This window comes from Oncorhynchus masou, chromosome 32 (assembly GCF_036934945.1).
Source record: "Oncorhynchus masou masou isolate Uvic2021 chromosome 32, UVic_Omas_1.1, whole genome shotgun sequence".
Taxonomy (NCBI): domain Eukaryota; kingdom Metazoa; phylum Chordata; class Actinopteri; order Salmoniformes; family Salmonidae; genus Oncorhynchus; species Oncorhynchus masou.
The window spans coordinates 8,896,987-8,907,137 of record NC_088243.1 but is presented as its reverse complement, the minus strand read 5'-3'; the positions used below and the strand labels follow the sequence as shown (position 1 = coordinate 8,907,137).

The window sequence follows — 10,151 nt, the reverse complement described above, 5'->3', positions numbered from 1 at the left end:
AGGAGGGGGAAGAAAGGAACGTTTATTTTAAGGGTGTGAAGGTTAAAATGTTCATACCAAATTGGGATCGTTAACATTAAGAAAATCCGGAGCCAAATTTTGAATTTAATTTCTAAAGTTAAAATCGCAGTGCAGTTATCACAAAACATTATTTTCTGTATTATAGGCAATAACTTATAACAGTCTAGTCTCATAGACTAGACGTAAAACTGTAAATTTAAATCCGAGACAAACAATTATCTGTTACATAAGACTGAAGGTTACTTAAGGCAATAATTCAGGTAATTCAGGGTGATTGGTCGAGGTGAATGTGTTCCTATAACATGAACGTCAAGCAACCCGAAAGTGACGAGTTCAAATCTCATCATGGACAACGTCAGCACTTCAGCTAAGTAGAAACTTTGCAACCACTTGCTATTTTTTTCTACTTTGCAACTACTTAGCATGTTAGCAAATCCTTCTTCTAATCCTTCCTCTAAACTTAACCCTTTCAGCTAACCCTTCCCAGAACCCTAACCTTAACCATTTGACCTAGCTCCTATACTTAACCCTAACCTTAACCCTAACCCCTAGCCTAGCTAACATTAGCCAGCTAGCTAACGTTAGCCATCAAGCTTGAATTCGTAACATATCATACTTTTTGCAGATTTGTACCATATCATACGAAATTGGTGATATTTCATAAAGTTAGAAAAGATGGCGACGGAGAAGATGGCTGCTGTTTTATTGGTTCTTAATCATTTGTAACTTTTTCTGTACATAATGTTTCTGCTACCGTCTTTTATGACCAAAAAGAGCTTCTGGACATCAGAACAGGTATGACAAACCTCAACTTTGAAGTTTTTCTTTAATGAGTCAGACGGGAAGGATATATTCCAAACACCCCAACCGGCCCTCATCCCCGTCATTCACTGGAGAAAGCAACTGAGATTTTGTGGAAAGAGATCACGGTGCCTTGTGAGGATCAGGCAACGAGTGGCTAATCTGCCGTTGCCCTCCCTACCATTAGCTAACCTTCAATCGCTGGAAAATAAATGGAACGAACTGAAAGCATGTATTTCCTACCAACGGGACAATAAAAAATGTAATATATTGTGTTTCGCTGAGTTTTGGCTGAACGATAACATTAAAAACATATGTCTGGTGGGTTATACACCCTATCGGCAGGACAGAACCGCAGCCTCTGGTAAGACACGGGGCGGGGGCCTATGTATATTTGTAAACAACAGCTGGTGCACGATAACTAAGGAAGTCTTAAAGTTTTGCTCGCCTGAGGTACAGTATCTCAAGACAAGTTGTAGACCACACTGTCTACCTAGAGAGTTTATATCTGTATTTTCTGTATCTGTCTACATACCAACACAGACCGATGCTGGCACTAAAACCACACTCAATGAGCTGTATACCGCCATAAGACAACAGGAAAACGCTCATCCAAAGATGACGCTTCAAGTGGCTTTAATGCAAGAAAGCTTAAATCAGCTTTTCCTCATTTACAGTATATCAGCATTTTAAATGTGTAACCAGAGGGAAAAGAAAACTCTAGACCACATTTACTCCACACACAAAGATTACACGCAAATTAAAGCAGGAAGCTCCAGTCACCAAGGTCTATAAAAAAACTGGTCAGATGAAGCAGATGCTAGCACAGACTGGAAAATGTTCTGTGTATCTTCAGATGGATTTGAGGAGCACACCACATCAGTCATTGGCTTCATCAATGAGTGCATTGAGGACGTCTTCCCCACAGTGACTGTACGTACATACCCCAACCAGACGCCATAGACTACAGGCAACATTCACACCGAACTAAAGGGTAGAGCTTCCGCTTTCAAGGAGCGGGACTCTAACCTGGTAGCTTATAATTGACTACCGACCTGTAATTGACTACCGATCTGTAGGGGTTGTAGAGCATTCGCGTAGGGCATTCACGTCTGTAGACATGAAGTGCTTTGAAAGGCTGGTCATGGCTCACATCAACACCATTATCCCAGAAACTCTAGACCCACTCCAATTTGCATACCGCCCCAACAGATCCACAGATGATGCAATGTCTATTGCTCTCGACACTGCCCTTTCACAACCTGGACAAAAGGAACACCTATGTGAGAATGCTATTCCTTGATTACAGCTTAGCGTTCAACACCGTGGTGCCCGCAGAGCTCATCAATAAGCTAAGGACCTTGGGATTAAACACCTCCCTCTGCAACTGGATCCTGTACTTCCTGACTGGACGCCCCCAGGTGGTGAGGGTAGGTAAAAACACATCCGCCATGCTGATCCTCAACACGGGGGACCCTCAGGGGTGCGTGCTCAGCACCCTCCTGTACTCCCTGTTCATTAATGACTGCAAGGCCAGGCACGACTCCAACACCATCATTAAGTTTGCCAATGACACAACAGTGGTAGGCCTGATCACAGACAACGATAAAATAGCCTATAGGGAGGAGGTTAGAGATCTGACTGTGTGTTGCAAGGACAACAACCTCTCTCTCAACGTGATAAAGACAAAGGAGATGATTGTGGACTACAGGAAAAGGAGGAACGACCGTGCCCCCATTCTCATCGATGGGGCTGTAGTGGAGCAGGTCAAGAGCCTTGGCATCCACATCACCAACAAACTAACGTGATCCAAACACACCAAGACAGTCGTAAAGAGGGCACGACAAAACCTATTCCCATTCAGGAGACAACAAAATATTTGGAATGGGTCCTCAGATCCTCAAAAGGTTTTACAGCTTCACCATCAAGAGCATCCTGACGGGTTGCATCACAACCTGGTATGGCAACTGCTTGGCCTCCGACCGCAATGCAATACAGAGGTTAGTTTGTATGGCCCAATACATCACCGGTGCCAAGCTTCCTGCCATCCGGGACCTACAGAGGAAGGCCCTGTCAAAGGAAGATCCTAAAAATTGTCAAAGACTCCAGTCATAGACTGTTCTCTCTGCTGTCGCACAGCAAGGGGTACTGGAGCGCCAAGTCTAGGTCCAAGAAGCATCTAAAACAGCTTCTACCCCCACGCCATAAGACTCCTGAACATCTAATCAAATGACTACCTAAACTATTTTCATTGCACCCCCCTTCTACACTGCTGCTACTCTCTGTTATTATCTATGAATGGTCACTTTAATAACTCTACCTACATTTTAAAATATATATATATTTATATAAATATTTATATATTACCGTTATTTAACTAGGCAAGTCAGTTAAGAACAAATTCTTATTTACTTGGTCTAGGAACAGTGGGTTAACTGGTCTAGGAACAGTGGGTTAACTGGCCTAGGAACAGTGGGTTAACTGGTCTAGGAACAGTGGGTTAACTGGTCTAGGAACAGTGAATTAACTGGTCTAGGAACAGTGGGTTAACTGGTCTAGGAACAGTGGGTTAACTGGTCTAGGAACAGTGGGTTAACGGGTCTAGGAACAGTGGGTTAACTGCCTTGTTCAGGGGCAGAATGACAGATTTGTATCTTGTCAGTTTGGGGATTCAATCTGGCAACCTTTCGGTTACAAGTCCAACACTCTAACCACTAGGCCGCCTGCCTTCTCAAATGTATATTTTACCTCAATAACCTCGACACCGGTGCCCCCTACACATTTACTCTGTTCCGGTATATAGACTGGCTATTGTTATTTTACTGCTCCTCTTTAATTATTTGTTATTCATATCTTTTACTTTCATAGGTTCTTTCTTAAAACTGCATTGTTGGTTAAGGTCTTGTAAGTAAGCATTTCACTGTAAGGTTGTTGCATTTGGCTCATGCGAGAAATAACATTTGATTTGACGGATATCCAAAAATGAATCATGCCATAAATGACACGCCCTGACCTCGGAAAGCCTTTTATGTCTCTATTTGGTTTGGTCAGGGTGTGATTTGTGGTGGGCATTCTATGTTTTGTTTTCTATGATTTTGTGTTTCTATGTTTTGGCCGGGTATGGTTCTCAATCAGGGTCAGCTGTCTATCGTTGTCTCTGATTGGGAACCATACTTAGGTAGACCTTTTTCCCTCCTTTTAGTTTGGGTAGTTAACTTTGTTAGTGGCACTATAGCCCTGTAAACTTCACGGTTGTTCGTTTTGTTTCTTGTTTTGTTCGCGTCATTCCAAAATAGAGAGGAAAATGTACAGACAAAATAATATGAAATGCTCTGATTCCAGGTTGGCTATAAAGGTCTGGGGAAAGTTGTGTAATTTAAACAAAACCAGAGCGGACGAGGCAAACTTTAGGCTACTTTGGTGAATTTGCGAGGCATCCAAAACAGATTACAAAGACGTAAGTATTTTTCTGCCTGCCCCCTCCTCTCTCTCCCTTACGCTGGCTCGACTGGGGCGTATTTATTATGCAGATTACGTGAATTTGTCCAATCGAAACAATGCAACTGTTTGGATTATTGTTAAAGACAGACAGAGAAACATACAGAGAGAAAAACAGACAGAGAGGGACAGAGCGATAACAGACAGAGACAGACAGAGAGAGAAACAGAGAGAGGGACAGAGAGAGACAGACAGAGATAAAGAGAGACAGACAGAGAGAGAAAAACAGACAGAGAGAGAAACAGACCGAGAGAAAAACAGACAGAGAGGGACACAGCGATAACAGACAGACAGACAGAGAGAGAAACAGACAGAGAGGGACAGAGAGAGACAGACAGAGATAGAGAGAGACAAACAGAGAGAGAAACAGACAGAGAGGGACAGAGAGAGACAGACAGAGATAGAGAGAGACAAACAGAGAGAGAAACAGACAGAGAGGGACAGAGAGAGAGAGACAGAGAGAGAAAAACAGACAGAGAGAGAAACAGACAGAGAGAGAAACAGACCGAGAGAGAAACAGACAGAGAGGGACAGAGCGATAACAGACAGACAGACAGACATACAGACAGACAGACAGACAGACAGAGAGGGACAGAGAGAGACAGACAGAGATAGAGAGAGACAGACAGAGAGAGAAACAGACAGAGAGGGACAGGGAGAGACAGACAGACAGAGAAACAGAAACAGAGAAAAACAGACAGAGAGAGAGACGGACCATGAGAGAGAGACAGACAGAGAGAGAAACAGAAACAGAGAAAAACAGACAGAGAGAGACGGACCATTAGAGAGAGACAGACAGAGAGAGAAACAAAATAGGTTCGAAAGGGAATACTGGGTTGCCTGGTAATTTCTTGCAATTTTCTCAGGATGTGAATTTGGTCGATTCTCTGTAAAGTATTAAACCCTAGGTTGCCCCTAGGTTGCTTGAGTTTAGAGAAAAATGAGTTCGGTTAGGGTTTACAGTTAGGGCTTTAGGATGGGATTTTACTGTCATTGTTATTCTTGGCCACCTAAGCATTTAATAATAATAAGAAGAAATATTTTCAGGAAGAAAAAAACGCTTTCAGTGTAAACGTTAAACAATCAGATATAAATGATGTATTAATGATAATTGACTTATACTTTTTTTAATAGTATGATATTTGAGAACTAATAATCACCAACATAAAAGGGAATGAAACAATTTAATGATAGTGATTTTGTTGTTATATTTGAGTAGAAGAACACATCATTAGCCAAGGCAAAATGCATGAATTGCAGGAAATTAGCTTTCAAATTGCAAATAAATCTCTCAGCTCCTTGAATCGTGTAGAAATGCAGGAAAAGGAAATTAGCTTAAAAAAATGCTCAAATGTCTCTAACACCGCCAAGATGGGGACCTTTTGTCCAAACTATTCAGCCACGCTGATCGTATCGAGTAGACACGTTTCCCGCCCCCAGACACATGCCCACAACCAACCTTTTGATTCAGAAAAGAAAAACCTGTTCGGGTTCAAGAACACAGGGTTACGGTCTGAGTAAGTTTAGGGTCTAAAGTGTGACTCACCGTGGCCACCCCTCAGTGAGGATGGCCAGTGGTAGATGGAGACAGATGCAGAGGACTGATGCCGCGTCCCGTGGAGTTGATGCTCGGGGTACGTATAGGACGTAGCCTGGCCTGGAGGTCTGGCGGCAGCCACGTTGTTATCCTGCCACCCCTTGGGAGAAGAACTCCACACAGACCCAGTGATACATCCTAGAGTCAGAGACCACATCCAGGGGCTCAGGCGCAGGCGGAGGGGGCTGGAGAGGTGGTACGCCCCCCCATCCTTGGAGCCCCGCGACATTGCACCACCGGCGGGACGAAGCATGATCCAAGCCCGAAGAACTGACAACAGACGTACGGTACGGGGTGGGGCGAACTCCACAGAGACGAGGCTCATGATAGAGACAACGCCATACTAGGATCACTCAGAACCAAACCCACGTCCACCCGGGTTAGCTCCGGATTCGGGTCCGCTTCAGTTTCACCCGACTGGTCCAGCTCTACAACCCGAAGTAAAGAAGTAGAGGATCTCTAAGATCTCCTTAAGATCTCTGACCGATTTGAAGAACAGCACACACGCTCTAACTATAGTTCTCACGTTCTGATTTGTCACTCAGAGAAAAGAAAAATTGGGTGTTCTCTTTCGCATGCTCCTCTCACCCAACCGTTATGCTCTTTGCCACCTTACCCTGAAGATACAGAAAAAGGAGTGTTTTTTTCTCACGCTCCCCTTTTCTCTGAAGGAAAGAAAATCGGAGGACCCCCCCTTCTCTCTCTCTCTCTGGTGCTTCCTGCGTAGTTGTGTTCGCTCCTGCTGCTCTTCTGGCTGCGAGCATATCTCCTGCGCTCATTCACTGGCTCCCTCGCTCTCCGATGTAGTGCACACTCTCTCCAGCAGCTATCAGTCACACATGGGAGATCACCTCTCTCTCTCTCTATCTCTCTCTCTCTCTCTCTCTCTCTCTCTCTCTATCTCTCTCTCTCATGCAGCTAGAGTTTGAGTGCAGATGAAGACAAACAGTATAAGCACCTGGTTTATCACAACGCATCTGTCTTCATCCCTGCAGAGGAAGTAAACACATGAACAAAGACCAGTGTTCTCTGTGTGGGTCTGTAGTGTACTGGTCCACTGTAGAGCTCCAATACTGCTGCAGTTTAGAAACCATGACCAGGAATCTCCAATCTCTTCTCTTCTTTGTGTCTCAGTCTCTCATCCTCCTCTCTGAGGGAGGAGTGTTTGTTGTGTGTGTGTGTGTGTGTGTGTGTGTGTGTGTGTGTGTGTGTGTGTGTCTGTGTGTGTAGGGGGTGGGGGGGATCCTGGTGATTCACTCACCCCCCCCCTGTCTCAGGCACAACGCCTGAACACAGCCCCCTGCTCAGAGAGAAATGAGACAGGACCCTAATTGGATCCTGACTACAGCAGGTAGCAACACTGAGAGAATGATCCTAACTGACTACAGCAGACAGCAACACTGAGAATGATCCTAACCTGACTACAGCAGACAGCAACACTGAGAGAGTGATCCTAAACTGACTACAATAGACAGCAACACAGAGAGTGATCCTAACCTGACTACAATAGACAGCAACACTGAGAGAGTGATCCTAACCTGACTACAGCAGACAGCAACACAGAGAGTGATCCTAACCTGACTACAGCAGACATCAACACTGAGAGAGTGATCCTAACCTGTCTACAGCAGTCAGCAACACTGAGAGAGTGATCCTAACCTGACTACAGCAGACAGCAACACTGAGAGAGTGATCCTAACCTAACTACAGCAGACAGCAACACTGAGAGAATGATCCTAACCTGACTACAGCAGACAGCAACACTGAGAGAATGATCCTAAAATAACTACAGCAGACAGCAACACAGAGAGAGTGAACCTAACCTAACTATAGCAGACAGCAACACTGAGAGAGTGATCCTAACCTGATTACAGCAGACAGCAACACTGAGAGAGTGATCCTAACCTGTCTACAGCAGTCAGCAACACTGAGAGAATGATCCTAACCTGACTACAGCAGACAGCAACACTGAGAGAGTCAGTGAGTGAAAGGAGGTGTGCAGGCAGACTGGGAGAGAGAAGGAGCAGGGTAAACTAGGCTCAGGTGAAATTAAGCAGTGGCAACAGGATGGGAGGGTTCGGGGGATAAGGGGATGGAAAGGGAGAATATACAAATTGTCCATTAACATAATGCAAATCTTCAGAGAGAGCAAAGGAGGGTGTGGTGGGTGGAGCCTGCTGCACAGCCAGCAATGATCAGGGGATGAAGGGATGGAAAAATATATGGAGGGAGAAGAGTAATAATAGGAAAGATAAAATGAGAGAGAGAGAGAGGGAGAGAGAGAGAGAGAGAGAGAGAGAGAGAGAGAGAGAGAGAGAGAGAGAGAGAGAGAGAGAGAGAGAGAGAGAGAGAGAGAGAGAGAGAGAGAGAGAGAGAGAGAGAGAGAGAGAGAGAGAGAGAGAGAGAGAGAGAGAGAGAAAGAGAGGAGGAAGAATACTGGAAAACTGGAAAAGTCAGAGGAAAAGAAAGATAGGGAGAGAACCAGATCTCAAAGCTGTGTGGACATGTGCTGCCTGCTCAGCAATTCACAGACTCTAAATCAGAACTGAAAAGGGGATATTCTAATGCAAAATCTTTTGATCCTCGTTGCTTTTCCAGGGTTCTGTTTCCCTCCGATCGCATTAAACAACTCATGCTGTGTGTCACCAGCAGCCCCCACAACTCTTCCCAAAATAGGACATTAGGGAGCACCAACGAGCTGAAGGTGCAAGAAATTTACTGATGTTTCCACTCAAATATAGAACAAGGACAATCGATGCTATTTCTAACCATCCATTTGTGACTTTACCAAAATAATTGTGTTTTTAATGTAAAATACCCAGCATTATCTAATTCTCTTAATTTTACATAAAAAATAATAATAATTGAACCACCTGACACACCTATTGTAGTATGTGAAGAATGCAAACATTTCTCACATTTCAAAATGAGACAAAATGTCCAGACCTCGGGCCCACTCACAGAGTATAGACTACCGATTATGACATGTCTATGCGGCAATCTACTGATTCGGTGATAGGCTTTCTTTGGTGCCTGAGCAAGTAGCTCGTATTTACCAGTGGTGTACATTACTTCAGTAAAAACACTTTAAAGTACTACTTAAGTCATTTTTGGGGGTGTATCTGTACTTTTCTTTACTATTTATATTTTTGACAACTTTTACTTTTACTTCACTACATTCCTAAAGAAAATAATGTACTTTTAAATCCATACATTTTCTCTGACACCAAAAAAGTACAGGAAAATGGTCTAATTCACGCACGTATCAAGAGGTCATCCCTGATCATCTACTGCCTCTGATCCCACAGACTCATTAAACACAAATGAATATTTTGTAAATTATGTCTGAGTGTTAGAGTGTGGCCCCTGGCTATCCATACATTTTAAAAAACAGAACATTTGTCCTGCCTGCTTTGCTTAATAGAAGGAATTTGAAATGATTTATATCTTTACTTTTGATACTTAAGTATAAAGTCTAAAATACTTTTAGACTTTTAATCAAGTAGTATTTTACTGGGTGACTTTTACTTTTAACTTGATTCATTTTCTATTAATGTATATTTTATTTTACCCAAGTATGACAATTGGGTACTTTTTCCACCACTGGTAATTACTTGTTCAGTAATTAAGGTCGGAATTTCAAACATTAAAGATTGTAAAAATAGATGCCATCGCATTCTAATCAGCTACCAGTAAAACATTTTTATTTTGTACATGCAACTCTCCTGCATTTATAAAAAATGATATGTCAAATAGCCAACATTGAGGGACAAAGTAGGTGGCTTGGGGATACATTGAGCCTTTATTGTTGAACTCAGAGGGTTTTGTCTGGTTAATTGCCTGCAATATTCAAGGTAAATAAAACTAAATGGAATTCAATGAAATCTAACTGGAGAGACTTCCCTGGTCTCCTGAAGACTTTTTTGTTCAAGTCCTCAAGAACTGTTCAAGAAAATCATTTGTTTGCATCTGCCAATTTATTGGCTATCCAGTATCCAGAAGATCCCCAAAGCTTCCTTTACAATTCAGATGACCTGTCCCCATAGCTTCCTATACAGTTCAGATGACCTGTCCCCAAAGCTTCCTTTACAATTCAGATGACCTGTCCCCAAAGCTTCCTATACAGTTCAGATGACCTGTGCCCAAAGCTTCCTATACAATTCAGATGACCTGTCCCCAAAGCTTCCTTTACAGTTCAGATGACCTGTCCCCATAGCTTCCTATACAGTTCAGA

At 43.2% G+C, this 10,151-nt stretch overlaps 1 protein-coding gene across 1 annotated transcript in view; it reads right to left on the bottom strand.

Moving 5' to 3' along the window:
• Positions 1-6,431, bottom strand: part of LOC135525527 (neurexin-3a-beta-like) — a 347,678-nt gene extending 341,247 nt beyond the window's left edge. The window contains exon 1 of the mRNA XM_064953198.1: positions 5,867-6,431. Within this exon, the coding sequence (XP_064809270.1) occupies positions 5,867-6,242 (376 nt within the window). The 5' untranslated portion in view covers positions 6,243-6,431. The remainder of the gene's footprint in view (positions 1-5,866) is intronic.
• Between the last annotated feature and the right edge of the window lie 3,720 nt (positions 6,432-10,151).